Genomic DNA, 14,248 nt, shown 5'->3' with positions numbered 1-14,248 from the left:
CTCTCCTCTTTACTCTCCTCTTTCCTCTGCTCTTTCCTCTGCTCTCTCCTCTGCTCTCTCCTCTGCTCTCTCCTCTGCTCTCTCCTCTGCTCTCTCCTCTGCTCTCTCCTCTGCTCTCTCCTCTGCTCTCTCCTCTGCTCTCTCCTCTGCTCTCTCCTCTGCTCTCTCCTCTGCTCTCTCCTCTGCTCTCTCCTCTGCCCTCTGCTCTCTCCTCTGCTGTTATAAGAAGCCGCTTATTTTACTTCCAAGTGTTAGAGTTGCTGAAGCCCTCGGGGCTGAGGAGTTCCGTCTGTTCCGTCTGTGCATCGCTGCTTTCCTTGGAAGGGTCGTCAGTAAGTAGCGCTCCATCATTCTATACGATGACTCTTCTGGATAATGGGCTGGATGTTTGCCTTCTCCTTTTCCCTATATAGTTACATAATTAATCTCGTCCCACAAGAGATGTCTAATGAGAGGTGTCCTGTGGCCTCAGTATTGGGGGGCCCATTAGGACATGTCACACCCCGTCCAGCTGGCACACTCACCCTGTACGATTATATTCCTCTCTTTATTGTGCAGTATACGCTGGAACAAGCTTTACTCTCCGCCAGTCAGGAGATCGAGATGAACACTGACAACCCGGCCGCTATTCAGAGTGTGGTGCTGCAGAGGGACGAGCTGCAGGGGGGGCTGCTGAGTACCTGCCGGGAGGTGTCCCGGGCCACAGCGGTGAGATACCTGTACATATAAACGGGTTGTGATACTCTGCAGGGTGTAGCATTATCATTTGTGACGCTCTGCGGGGGGGGTGTCTCGGTTGTGACGCTCTGCAGGGGGGGTCTCGGTTGTGACGCTCTGCAGGGGGGGTCTCGGTTGTGACGCTCTGCAGGGGGGGTCTCGGTTGTGACGCTCTGCAGGGGGGGTCTCGGTTGTGACGCTCTGCAGGGGGGGTCTCTGTTGTGATTCTCTGCAGGAGGGGTCTCGGTTGTGACGCTCTGCTGTTCATGTATTTAATGCAGGAATTAGACCGATCCTGGAGAGAATTCGAAACCAGATGAGGGAACGGCTGGAGAGGACTCGGGGAGGTGCAGGTAAGAGCTACTGGCGGCAACGGGGTGCGCCATGTGCAGTGTCAGGGGGGTGTGCGCATGTGCAGTGTCAGGGGTGTGTGCGCACGTGCAGTGTCAGGGGTGTGTGCGCACGTGCAGTGTCAGGGGTGTGTGCGCATGTGCAGTGTCAGGGGTGTGTGCGCACGTGCAGTGTCAGGGGGGTGTGCGCACGTGCAGTGTCCAGGGGTGTGTGCGCACATGCAGTGTCAGGGGTGTGTGCGCACATGCAGTGTCAGGAGTGTGTGCGCACGTGCAGTCAGTATCTCTGTCTCCTTTTGCTCAGACGGAGTCGGGCCGGGATCCAGCGAGCTCAGATGCAGAAGGAGATCTGGAGGATTCAGGACGTGATGGAAGGTCTGAGCAACCACAAACAGCCGGACGGAGGTGAGATACTGACCACGCCCTGCGACCTGGCCCCTCCACCTAATCTAACCACACCCTGCGACCTGGCCCCTCCTCCTAGTCTGACCATGCCCTGGAGCCTGGCTCCTCCTCCTAGTCTGACCATGCCCTGGAGCCTGGCTCCTCCTCCTAGCCTCACCACACCCTGGGAGCCTGGCTCCTCCTCCTAGCCTCACCACACCCTGGAGCCTGGCTCCTCCCTCCTAGCCTCACCACACCCTGGAGCCTGGCTCCTCCTCCTAGCCTTACCACACCCTGGAGCCTGGCTCCTCCTCCTAGGCCTTACCACACCCTGGAGCCTGGCTCCTCCTCCTAGCCTTACCACACCCTGGAGCCTGGCTCCTCCTCCTAGCCTTACCACACCCTGGAGCCTGGCTCCTCCTCCTAGCCTCACCAGACCCTGGAGCCTGGCTCCTCCTCCTAGGCCTCACCAGACCCTGGACCCTGGCTCCTCCTCCTAGCCTCACCAGACCCTGGACCCTGGCTCCTCCTCCTAGCCTCACCAGACCCTGGAGCCTGGCTCCTCCTCCTAGCCTCACCAGACCCTGGAGCCTGGCTCCTCCTCCTAGCCTCACCAGACCCTGGAGCCTGGCTCCTCCTCCTAGCCTCACCAGACCCTGGAGCCTGTCTCCTCCTCCTAGTCTGACCATGCCCTGGACCCTGGCTCCTCCTCCTAGCCTCACCACACCCTGGAGCCTGGCTCCTCCTCCTAGTCTTACCACAGCCCTGGACCCTGGCTCCTCCTCCTAGCCTCACCACACCCTGGAGCCTGGCTCCTCCTCCTAGTCTTACCACACCCTGGAGCCTGGCTCCTCCTCCTAGCCTCACCACACCCTGGAGCCTGGCTCCTCCTCCTAGTCTTACCACACCCTGGACCCTGGGCTCCTCCTCCTAGCCTCACCACACCCTGGAGCCTGGCTCCTCCTCCTAGCCTCACCACACCCTGGAGCCTGGCTCCTCCTCCTAGCCTCACCACACCCTGGAGCCTGGCTCCTCCTCCTAGCCTGGCCACACACCCTGGAGCCTGGCTCCTCCTCCTAGCTTCACCACACCCTGGAGCCTGGCTCCTCCTCCTAGCCTCACCACACCCTGGAGCCTGGCTCCTCCTCCTAGCCTCACCACACCCTGGAGCCTGGCTCCTCCTCCTAGCCTCACCACACCCTGGAGCCTGGCTCCTCCTCCTAGCCTTACCACACCCTGGAGCCTGGCTCCTCCTCCTAGCCTTACCACACCCTGGAGCCTGGCTCCTCCTCCTAGCCTCACCACACCCTGGAGCCTGGCTCCTCCTCCTAGCCTTACCACACCCTTGAGCCTGGCTCCTCCTCCTAGCCTTACCACAGACCCTGGAGCCCTGGCTCCTCCTCCTAGCCTCACCACACCCTGGAGCCTGGCTCCTCCTAGCCTCACCACACCCTGGAGCCTGGCTCCTCCTCCTAGCCTTACCACACCCTGGAGCCTGGCTCCTCCTCCTAGCCTCACCACACCCTGGAGCCTGGCTCCTCCTAGCCTCACCACACCCTGGAGCCTGGCTCCTCCTCCTAGCCTCACCACACCCTGGAGCCTGGCTCCTCCTCCTAGCCTCACCACACCCTGGAGCCTGGCTCCTCCTCCTAGCCCTCACCACACCCTGGAGCCCTGGCTCCTCCTCCTAGCCTCACCACACCCTGGAGCCTGGCTCCTCCTCCTAGCCTTACCACACCCTGGAGCCTGGCTCCTCCTCCTAGCCTTACCACACCCTGGATCCTGGCTCCTCCTCCTAGCCTTACCACACCCTGGAGCCTGGCTCCTCCTCCTAGCCTCACCACACCCTGGACCCTGGCTCCTCCTCCTAGCCTCACCACACCCTGGAGCCTGGCTCCTCCTCCTAGTCCTTACCACACCCTGGACCCTGGCTCCTCCTCCTAGCCTCACCACACCCTGGAGCCTTGCTCCTCCTCCTAGCCTCACCACACCCTGGAGCCTGGCTCCTCCTCCTAGCCTGACCACATCCTGGAGCCTGGCCCCTCCTCCTAGCCTGGCCCACACCTGGAGCCTGGCTCCTCCTCCTAGCCTGACTCCTCCTAGCCTCACCACCACCCTGGAGCCTGGCTCCTCCTAGCCTCACCACACCCTGGAGCCTGGCCCCTCCTCCTAGCCTGACTCCTCCTAGCCTCACCACATCCTGGAGCCTGGCCCCTCCTCCTAGCCTGGCCCACACCCTGGAGCCTGGCTCCTCCTCCTAGCCTGGACTTCCTCCTAGCCTGGCCACACCCTGGAGCCTGGCTCCTCCTCCTAGCCTGGCTCCTCCTAGCCTGGCTCCTCCTCCTAGCCTCACCACACCCTGGAGGCCTGGCCCCTCCTCCTAGCCTGGCCACACCCTGGAGCCTGGCTCCTCCTCCTAGTCCTGACCACTGACCTGCTACATCCTACGTAGAGTTTAGATTGGTGCTCAGAGCCGTATCCTCACAGGCATAGCTGCAGTGCATCAGCCGGAGCCTGTAGTGAGGCAGGAGGTGGGGTCTGTGACTACCTCTGGCTGTCTCAGTGGCGCCCCCCTCCACACTCACCCATCCTTTATTTTCCAGGTCACTCAGACAGCAAGGCGCTCTCTTCAGGAATGAATCCAGGAGAGGTAAGTGACCTCCTGACCCTACCAGATTTCCATCTGACTCCTGCACAGGGGGCAGCTCAGACTGGGCGGGGGTGTATATCCCAGGGGCGGGGGCCCACAACTGCTGGAGACAGATGGAAACCATAGATGTTATCTGATTGTGAGTTGGGGGTTTGTGGAGCGTTTACTATCGGGTCCTCCAGGTTCTAGTCGAGAGACCTCACCTCCTGTATTACCCCTGTACGCCGTAGATTATAAGTCTGTAGTCACATGACCACTGCGTCCATGACCACCTGAGTCACTAATGTAAATAATTCCAGCTCACAAACCCACAGGCAAAACATCATAGCCCTCATTAATCTGTATGTAGTGAGCTCCTCCTAGTGGTGACTGTATAATCTGTATGTAGTGAGCTCCCCCTAGTGGTGACTGTATAATCTGTATGTAGTGAGCTCCCCCTAGTGGTGGACTGTATAATCTGTATGTAGTGAGCTCCTCCTAGTGGTGACTGTATAATCTGTATGTAGTGAGCTCCTCCTAGTGGTGACTGTATAATCTGTATGTAGTGATCTCCTCCTAGTGGTGACTGTATAATCTGTATGTAGTGAGCTCCCCCTAGTGGTGACTGTATAATCTGTATGTAGTGAGCTCCTCCTAGTGGTGACAGTATAATCTGTATGTAGTGAGCTCCTCCTAGTGGTGACTGTATAATCTGTATGTAGTGATCTTCCCCCTAGTGGTGACTGTATAATCTGTATGTAGTGAGCTCCTCCTAGTGGTGACTGTATAATCTGTATGTAGTGAGCTCCTCCTAGTGGTGACTGTATAATCTGTATGTAGTGAGCTCCCCCTAGTGGTGACTGTATAATCTGTATGTAGTGAGATCCCCCTAGTGGTGGACTGTATAATCTGTATGTAGTGAGCTCCCCCCTAGTGGTGACTGTATAATCTGTATGTAGTGAGCTCCTCCTAGTGGTGACTGTATATACTGTATGTAGTGGCTCCCCCTAGTGGTGACTGTATAATCTGTATGTAGTGAGCTCCTCCTAGTGGTGACTGTATATACTGTATGTAGTGAGCTCCCCCTAGTGGTGACTGTATAATCTGTATGTAGTGAGCTCCTCCTAGTGGTGACTGTATAATCTGTATGTAGTGATCTCCTCCTAGTGGTGACTGTATAATCTGTATGTAGTGAGCTCCTCCTAGTGGTGACTGTATAATCTGTATGTAGTGAGCTCCCCCTAGTGGTGACTGTATAATCTGTATGTAGTGAGCTCCTCCTAGTGGTGACTGTATAATCTGTATGTAGTGAGCTCTCCTCCTAGTGGTGACTGTATAATCTGTATGTAGTGAGCTCCTCCTAGTGGTGGACTGTATAATCTGTATGTAGTGAGCGCCCCCTAGTGGTGACTGTATAATCTGTACTGTAGTGACCTCCTCCTAGTGGTGACTGTATAATCTGTATGTAGTGAGCTCCTCCTAGTGGTGACTGTATAATCTGTATGTAGTGAGCTCCCCCTAGTGGTGACTGTATAATCTGTATGTAGTGAGCTCCCTCTAGTGGTGACTGTATAATCTGTATGTAGTGAGCTCCTCCTAGTGGTGACTGTATAATCTGTATGTAGTGACGCGCCCCCTAGTGGTGACTGTATAATCTGTATGTAGTGAGCTCCCCCCTAGTGGTGACTGTATAATCTGTATGTAGTGAACTCACCCTAGTGGTGACTGTATATATATGTATGTAGTGAGCTCCCCCTAGTGGTGACTGTATAATCTGTATGTAGTGAGCTCCCCCTAGTGGTAACTGTATAATCTGTATGTAGTGAGCTCCTCCTAGTGGTGACTGTATAATCTGTATGTAGTGAGCTCCTCCTAGTGGTGACTGTATAATCTGTGTGTAGTGAGCTCCCCCCTAGTGGTGACTGTATGATCTGTATGTAGTGAGCGCTCCCTAGTGGTGACTGTATATTCCGGTAGCTCCGCCTGGTGGTGGCTGTGTATTCCGGTAGCTCCGCCTGGTGGTGGCTGTGTATTCCGGTAGCTCCGCCTGGTGGTGGCTGTGTATTCTGGTAGCTCCGACTGGTGGTGGCTGTGTATTCCGGTAGCTCCGCCTGGTGGTGGGCTGTGTATTCCGGTAGCTCCGCCTGGTGGTGGGCTGTGTATTCCGGTAGCTCCGCCTGGTGGTGGCTGTGTATTCCGGTAGCTCCGCCTGGTGGTGGCTGTGTATTCCCGGTAGCTCCGCCCTGGTGGTGGCTGTGTATTCCGGTAGCTCCGCCTGGTGGTGGCTGTGTATTCCGGTAGCTCCGCCTGGTGGTGGCTGTGTATTCCGGTAGCTCCGCCTGGTGGTGGCTGTGTATTCCGGTAGCTCCGCCTGGTGGTGGCTGTGTATTCTGGTAGCTCCGCCTGGTGGTGGCTGTGTATTCCGGTAGCTCCGCCTGGTGGTGGCTGTGTATTCTGGTAGCTCCGCCTGGTGGTGGCTGTGTATTCCGGTAGCTCCGCCTGGTGGTGGCTGTGTATTCCGGGTAGCTCCGCCTGGTGGTGGCTGTGTATTCCGGTAGCTCCGCCTGGTGGTGGCTGTGTGATTCCGGTAGCTCCGCCTGGTGGTGGCTGTGTATTCCGGTAGCTCCGCCTGGTGGTGGCTGTGTATTCGGTAGCTCCGCCTGGTGGTGGCTGTGTATTCCGGTAGCTCCGCCTGGTGGTGGCTGTGTATTCCGGTAGCTCCGCCTGGTGGTGGCTGTGTATTCCGGTAGCTCCGCCTGGTGGTGGCTGTGTATTCTGGTAGCTCCGCCTGGTGGTGGCTGTGTATTCCGGTAGCTCCGCCTGGTGGTGGCTGTGTATTCTGGTAGCTCCGCCTGGTGGTGGCTGTGTATTCCGGTAGCTCCGCCTGGTGGTGGCTGTGTATTCTGGTAGCTCCGCCTGGTGGTGGCTGTGTATTCCGGTAGCTCCGCCTGGTGGTGGCTGTGTATTCCGGTAGCTCCGCCTGGTGGTGGCTGTGTATTCCGGTAGCTCCGCCTGGTGGTGGCAGGTTGGTACAGCAGAGCCTGGAGGACCCCGATGTGACGCTGTAGATGGCTCCTCTGTGTGACTCTCTGGCGCCTCCATGTGTTCTGTAACGTCCTGTTCTGCAATCTCCAGGAAGAGGAGCTAGTTCCTCGCGCGTCCTCCGCTCCCTCGCTCCTATGACTTTGCTGACGCAGCTCCCTCTCTCCCCCATTTACCAAGTGACAGCAGCTCGTCCTTGCTGTGTGTTACAGCAGGGGCCCCCGTCCACCCTCCCCGACGACAAGTGCGCCCACCACGTCCAGGTCCTATCAGAGAAACGGATCCCACAGTGTAAGCGCTGAGCCTGTGTCTGTCACTTCACCCCATCTCACCCCCCCTGGGGGGAGGGACTGGTGTTCGGGGTCATCTGATTCTGGCTCCACCCACGCTGTGACATCATCCTGCGTCTTGGCGCTGACACGTTTTTTCTGATGATCCACCGCGCTCTTTCTTGTTCCAGGGACCCGATTACAGATTGTACAAGAGCGAGCCGGAGCTGACCACCGTGGCCGAGGTGGATGAGTCCAATGGCGAGGACAAGACGGACCTGACGCTGGACCTGGAGGCCACCGCCAACAAAGGTTCCCTGCCCCCCGACCTGTGACCTGTATGGTGTAGACGGTGCAGTGGTCGGGCTGTAACCATCCCCTCTGTCATCCTGTAGGTTCACACTTCCCAGTAGGAGTTGTACCCCCGAGGACCAAGTCCCCCCCGCTGGAGTCCACCACCATCGCCTCCTACGTCACCTTACGGAAGAACAAGAAGCCAGACGCCAAATCGGTACGTGAGCCGGGAGGACGGGCAGTGGGATGATGATGATGGGGGTTGTGATTCTCAGATTCAGATGCTAATTCTACTTGTCTGGGCACAAGGAGCGGTCCGCGGAGCGCGGTGGAACATCTGTGCCTGTCCGAGAGCCCTCGACCGCGTATGACCCTGGAGGAGCAGCTGGAGCGCATGCGCAGACACCAGGCCGCCTGCCTGAAGGAGAAGAAGAGGAGCTTCAGCTTCCTGGGCCCCTCCGAGCAGTCGCCCTCCCGGAGCCCTTCCTTCTCCAGCCAGGTAATGGGGCTGAACCCCGTCCTCATGCCCCCCGCCCCCTGCAGGCCACCACTGACACAGCTCTGCTACTCCCAGCTCCGCAAGACCCAGGACAAAACCTCCAGCGAGGTCACAGAGGGTGAGAGCGCCCAATCACCGGGAGAAGAGTGCGCCGAGACCCCGGGGTCTCCAGCCATCAGTGACAAGGGGGTGAGTGCCCAGGGAGAGGCGGAGTCTTTATGATGTTCAGGAAGACCGCCATGCTTTATACTTCTTGTCCTCTCTGCAGTCAGGAAATGGGGTCACTACTGAGAAGTCTCCGGCACTCGAAGCCAAGATGATGGAGCAGAAGATCTAGTGCCCGAGACCCAATGGTGAGCGCTGACCGCAAGCAATATGGCTGCCACGTGGGGGCGCTCTTGTCATATTCTGTACAATGTGTCAGTGGTCCACAAACCCCTTCTGCCCCGGAGCTCACTGACACATTGGATGTTTGAGCCCCCACCCCACAGCCGGCCGGATTAACCCCCTGACTAATGGATCCTTCTGCCTCTCAGTTTACAGGTCCTGGCCTCTGTACCAAAACACAAGTGTGATAGTGGTGAGGGCGCGGAGCGGGAGGCGGAGCGCAGCGGCATTCTCTTCTCCTACGACTTCTCTGCGGACACTCTGAGGAGACAGACGGCGGTGGGACGGTAGGAGCGGCTGGCGGGCGGCTCTCGGTCATGACGGGTTACAGGAGTCTGGAGCGCTGTCGCAGGATTTCTTGTGTCTTTGTGTTTCAGCTGGAAATCTTCCCCCCCTCCCTGAGACGCAGGCGCTGCCCCCCGCCCCCGCGCAGCCGCAGCTGACAGAAGGCTCGCACTTCATGTGTGTTTAACCGGGGCCAAACCTTCTCTGGTGAGTGCAGAATAATTCTCATCTGACGTCTGCCCATTGTAGCTGCCCGCTGTGCTGTAGCTGTGGCTGCCCGCTGTGCTGTGGCTGCCCGCTGTGCTGTGGCTGCCCGCTGTGCTGTGGCTGTGGCTGCCCGCTGTGCTGTCGCTGTGGCTGCCCGCTGTTCTGTAGCTGCCCGCTGTGCTGTAGCTGCCCGCTGTGCTGTGGCTGTGGCTGCCCGCTGTACTGTCGCTGTGGCTGCCCGCTGTGCTGTGGCTGTGGCTGCCCGCTGTGCTGTGGCTGTGGCTGCCCGCTGTGCTGTGGCTGTGGCTGCCCGCTGTGCTGTCGCTGTGGGCTGCCCGCTGTGCTGTCGCTGTGGCTGCCCGCTGTGCTGTGGCTGTGGCTGCCCGCTGTGCTGTGGCTGTGGCTGCCCGCTGTGCTGTGGCTGTGGCTGCCCGCTGTGCTGTCGCTGTGGCTGCCCGCTGTGCTGTGGCTGTGGCTGCCCGCTGTGCTGTGGCTGTGGCTGCCCGCTGTGCTGTGGCTGTGGCTGCCCGCTGTGCTGTCGCTGTGGCTGCCCGCTGTGCTGTCGCTGTGGCTGCCCGCTGTGCTGTCGCTGTGGCTGCCCGCTGTACTGTGGCTGCCCGCTGTACTGTCGCTGTGGCTGCCCGCTGTGCTGTGGCTGCCCGCTGTGCTGTGGCTGCCCGCTGTGCTGTGGCTGTGGCTGCCCGCTGTGCTGTCGCTGTGGCTGCCCGCTGTACTGTCGCTGTGGCTGTGGCTGCCCGCTGTGCTGTCGCTGTGGCTGCCCGCTGTACTGTGGCTGTGGCTGCCCGCTGTGCTGTGGCTGCCCGCTGTGCTGTACTGTGGCTGCCCGCTGTACTGTCGCTGTGGCTGCCCGCTGTGCTGTGGCTGCCCGCTGTGCTGTGGCTGTGGCTGCCCGCTGTGCTGTGGCTGTGGCTGCCCGCTGTGCTGTGGCTGTGGCTGCCCGCTGTGCTGTGGCTGCCCGCTGTGCTGTCGCTGTGGCTGCCCGCTGTGATGTGGCTGTGGCTGCCCGCTGTGCTGTCGCTGTGGCTGCCCGCTGTGCTGTCGCTGTGGCTGCCCGCTGTACTGTGGCTGTGGCTGCCCGCTGTGCTGTGGCTGCCCGCTGTGCTGTGGCTGTGGCTGCCCGCTGTGCTGTCGCTGTGGCTGCCCGCTGTGCTGTGGCTGTGGCTGCCCGCTGTGCTGTGGCTGTGGCTGCCCGCTGTGCTGTGGCTGTGGCTGCCCGCTGTGCTGTGGCTGTGGCTGCCCGCTGTGCTGTGGCTGTGGCTGCCCGCTGTGCTGTGGCTGTGGCTGCCCGCTGTGCTGTGGCTGTGGCTGCCCGCTGTGCTGTGGCTGTGGCTGCCCGCTGTGCTGTGGCTGTGGCTGCCCGCTGTGCTGTCGCTGTGGCTGCCCGCTGTACTGTGGCTGCCCGCTGTACTGTCGCTGTGGCTGCCCGCTGTGCTGTGGCTGCCCGCTGTGCTGTGGCTGTGGCTGCCCGCTGTGCTGTGGCTGTGGCTGCCCGCTGTACTGTCGCTGTGGCTGTGGCTGCCCGCTGTACTGTGGCTGTGGCTGTGGCTGCCCGCTGTGCTGTGGCTGCCCGCTGTGCTGTACTGTGGCTGCCCGCTGTACTGTCGCTGTGGCTGCCCGCTGTGCTGTGGCTGCCCGCTGTGCTGTGGCTGTGGCTGCCCGCTGTGCTGTGGCTGTGGCTGCCCGCTGTGCTGTGGCTGTGGCTGCCCGCTGTGCTGTGGCTGCCCGCTGTGCTGTCGCTGTGGCTGCCCGCTGTGATGTGGCTGTGGCTGCCCGCTGTGCTGTCGCTGTGGCTGCCCGCTGTGCTGTCGCTGTGGCTGCCCGCTGTACTGTGGCTGTGGCTGCCCGCTGTGCTGTGGCTGTGGCTGCCCGCTGTGCTGTGGCTGTGGCTGCCCGCTGTGCTGTCGCTGTGGCTGCCCGCTGTGCTGTCGCTGTGGCTGCCCGCTGTGCTGTCGCTGTGGCTGCCCGCTGTGCTGTGGCTGTGGCTGCCCGCTGTGCTGTGGCTGTGGCTGCCCGCTGTGCTGTGGCTGTGGCTGCCCGCTGTGCTGTGGCTGTGGCTGCCCGCTGTGCTGTGGCTGTGGCTGCCCGCTGTGCTGTAGCTGCCCGCTGTGCTGTCGCTGTGGCTGCCCGCTGTGCTGTCGCTGTGGCTGCCCGCTGTGCTGTGGCTGCCCGCTGTGCTGTGGCTGTGGCTGCCCGCTGTGCTGTGGCTGTGGCTGCCCACTGTTCTGTAGCTGCCCGCTGTGCTGTCGCTGTGGCTGCCCGCTGTGCTGTGGCTGTGGCTGCCCGCTGTGCTGTCGCTGTGGCTGCCCGCCGTGCTGTCGCTGTGGCTGCCCGCCGTGCTGTCGCTGTGGCTGCCCGCCGTGCTGTCGCTGTGGCTGCCCGCCGTGCTGTCGCTGTGGCTGCCCGCCGTGCTGTCGCTGTGGCTGCCCGCCGTGCTGTCGCTGTGGCTGCCCGCCGTGCTGTCGCTGTGGCTGCCCGCCGTGCTGTCGCTGTGGCTGCCCGCCGTGCTGTCGCTGTGGCTGCCCGCCGTGCTGTCGCTGTGGTTGCCCGCCGTGCTGTCGCTGTAGCTGCCCGCCGTGCTGTCGCTGTGGCTGCCCGCTGTGCTGTCGCTGCCCGCTGTGCTGTCGCTGCCCGCTGTGCTGTTGCTGTGGCTGTGGCTGCCCGCTGTACTGTCGCTGTGGCTGCCCGCTGTGCTGTCGCTGTGGCTGCCCGCTGTACTGTCGCTGTGGCTGCCCGCTGTACTGTCGCTGTGGCTGCCCGCTGTACTGTCGCTGTGGCTGCCCGCTGTACTGTCGCTGTGGCTGTGGCTGCCCGCTGTGCTGTCGCTGTGGCTTCCCGCTGTGCTGTCGCTGTGGCTGCCCGCTGTGCTGTGGCTGCCCGCTGTCGCTGTGGCTGCCCGCTGTGCTGTCGCTGTGGCTGCCCGCTGTGCTGTGGCTGCCCGCTGTGCTGTGGCTGTGGCTGCCCGCTGTGCTGTGGCTGTGGCTGCCCGCTGTGCTGTCGCTGTGGCTGCCCGCTGTGCTGTGGCTGTGGCTGCCCGCTGTGCTGTCGCTGTGGCTGCCCGCCGTGCTGTCGCTGTGGCTGCCCGCCGTGCTGTCGCTGTGGCTGCCCGCTGTGCTGTGGCTGCCCGCTGTGCTGTCGCTGTGGCTGCCCGCTGTGCTGTCGCTGTGGCTGCCCGCTGTGCTGTCGCTGTGGCTGCCCGCTGTGCTGTCGCTGTGGCTGCCCGCTGTCGCTGTGGCTGCCCGCTGTGCTGTCGCTGTGGCTGCCCGTTGTGCTGTGGCTGCCCGCTGTGCTGTGGCTGTGGCTGCCCGCTGTGCTGTGGCTGTGGCTGCCCGCTGTGCTGTGGCTGTGGCTGCCCGCTGTGCTGTGGCTGTGGCTGCCCGCTGTGCTGTGGCTGTGGCTGCCCGCTGTGCTGTGGCTGTGGCTGCCCGCTGTGCTGTCGCTGCCCGCTGTGCTGTGGCTGCCCGCTGTGCTGTGGCTGTGGCTGCCCGCTGTGCTGTGGCTGTGGCTGCCCGCTGTGCTGTCGCTGTGGCTGCCCGCTGTGCTGTGGCTGTGGCTGCCCGCCGTGCTGTCGCTGTGGCTGCCCGCCGTGCTGTCGCTGTGGCTGCCCGCCGTGCTGTCGCTGTGGCTGCCCGCCGTGCTGTCGCTGTGGCTGCCCGCCGTGCTGTCGCTGTGGCTGCCCGCCGTGCTGTCGCTGTGGCTGCCCGCCGTGCTGTCGCTGTGGCTGCCCGCCGTGCTGTCGCTGTGGCTGCCCGCCGTGCTGTCGCTGTGGCTGCCCGCCGTGCTGTCGCTGTGGCTGCCCGCTGTGCTGTGGCTGCCCGCTGTGCTGTCGCTGTGGCTGCCCGCTGTGCTGTCGCTGTGGCTGCCCGCTGTGCTGTCGCTGTGGCTGCCCGCTGTGCTGTCGCTGTGGCTGCCCGCTGTGCTGTCGCTGTGGCTGCCCGCTGTGCTGTCGCTGTGGCTGCCCGCTGTGCTGTGGCTGTGGCTGCCCGCTGTGCTGTGGCTGTGGCTGCCCGCTGTGCTGTGGCTGTGGCTGCCCGCTGTGCTGTGGCTGTGGCTGCCCGCTGTGCTGTCGCTGCCCGCTGTGCTGTGGCTGCCCGCTGTGCTGTGGCTGCCCGCTGTGCTGTGGCTGTGGCTGCCCGCTGTGCTGTGGCTGTGGCTGCCCGCCGTGCTGTCGCTGTGGCTGCCCGCCGTGCTGTGGCTGTGGCTGCCCGCCGTGCTGTGGCTGTGGCTGCCCGCCGTGCTGTGGCTGTGGCTGCCCGCCGTGCTGTCGCTGTGGCTGCCCGCCGTGCTGTCGCTGTGGCTGCCCGCCGTGCTGTCGCTGTGGCTGCCCGCCGTGCTGTCGCTGTGGCTGCCCGCCGTGCTGTCGCTGTGGCTGCCCGCCGTGCTGTCGCTGTGGCTGCCCGCCGTGCTGTCGCTGTGGCTGCCCGCCGTGCTGTCGCTGTGGCTGCCCGCCGTGCTGCCGCTGTGGCTGCCCGCTGTACTGTCGCTGCTCCTATAATTCATGTTGGTCTCTCTTCTACTGCAGGACCATGTACAGTTTAGAACCAAATCCGGAACGGCGCCCCCGTGTGATTGGATTCCTGCTTGCTGCTACGTTCTTCTTGCACATAGGAGGCAGAGAGGAGGGGCCAGGCGGCTCAGCACATCCCCCGCTCCTCGGCTCTGCCCTCCCACCCTCGCCGCCATGTTTTCTGCGATTCTTCCAGGGGCGTCCAGCAATAACGCCACCGCCGCGTTGTATAAATGTATAAATTCTCTTCATTGTATATTCCCGACCGCCCTGCTCACGCCTTTTATATCTGCTCCAATAAAAAGTCAATGTTCTCTAGCCCCGCCCACTGTCTGTGATGTCACCAGCAATGGCAGGCCCCCCCCTCCCGTCAACTGGAGATGATCCTCCCCTTTACGGAAAAATACTGCATGTCTGCTGTAACTGTCCTGCTTACACAGCTGGGGGTCTGGTACAGTGTATTAGTATAAGGGTCACACGGCTAAGGGTCTTACGGTACCGATATATACAGTCAATGCTAGATCCTGAGGATGAGGTATAGATCTGGTATATACAGTCACTGCTAGATCCTGAGGATGAGGTATAGATCTGGTATATACAGTCACTACTAGATCCTGAGGATGAGGTATAGCTCTGGTATATACAGTCACTACTAGATCC

The 14,248-nt window shown here is 61.7% G+C and overlaps 1 protein-coding gene across 1 annotated transcript; it reads left to right on the top strand.

Moving 5' to 3' along the window:
• Positions 1–558: 558 nt before the first annotated feature.
• On the top strand, positions 559–13,906 carry PLEKHA5 (pleckstrin homology domain containing A5; the record flags this gene model as incomplete). The annotated part of the gene is given in 16 exon segments (XM_075261709.1): positions 559–708; positions 999–1,030; positions 1,372–1,472; positions 4,055–4,101; positions 7,216–7,233; positions 7,235–7,351; positions 7,353–7,388; positions 7,390–7,413; positions 7,583–7,703; positions 7,787–7,910; positions 7,998–8,373; positions 8,453–8,495; positions 8,498–8,537; positions 8,721–8,850; positions 8,924–9,063; positions 13,604–13,906. Coding segments are annotated over 15 exon segments (1,479 nt in total), but the record flags the coding sequence as incomplete, so codon positions are not given.
• Between the last annotated feature and the right edge of the window lie 342 nt (positions 13,907–14,248).

This window comes from Leptodactylus fuscus, unplaced genomic scaffold (genome assembly GCF_031893055.1).
Source record: "Leptodactylus fuscus isolate aLepFus1 unplaced genomic scaffold, aLepFus1.hap2 HAP2_SCAFFOLD_310, whole genome shotgun sequence".
In the NCBI taxonomy this organism is placed as follows: Eukaryota; Metazoa; Chordata; class Amphibia; order Anura; family Leptodactylidae; genus Leptodactylus; species Leptodactylus fuscus.
Note: the sequence above shows the minus strand (reverse complement) of the source record. Positions and strands in the feature narration are given on the sequence as shown.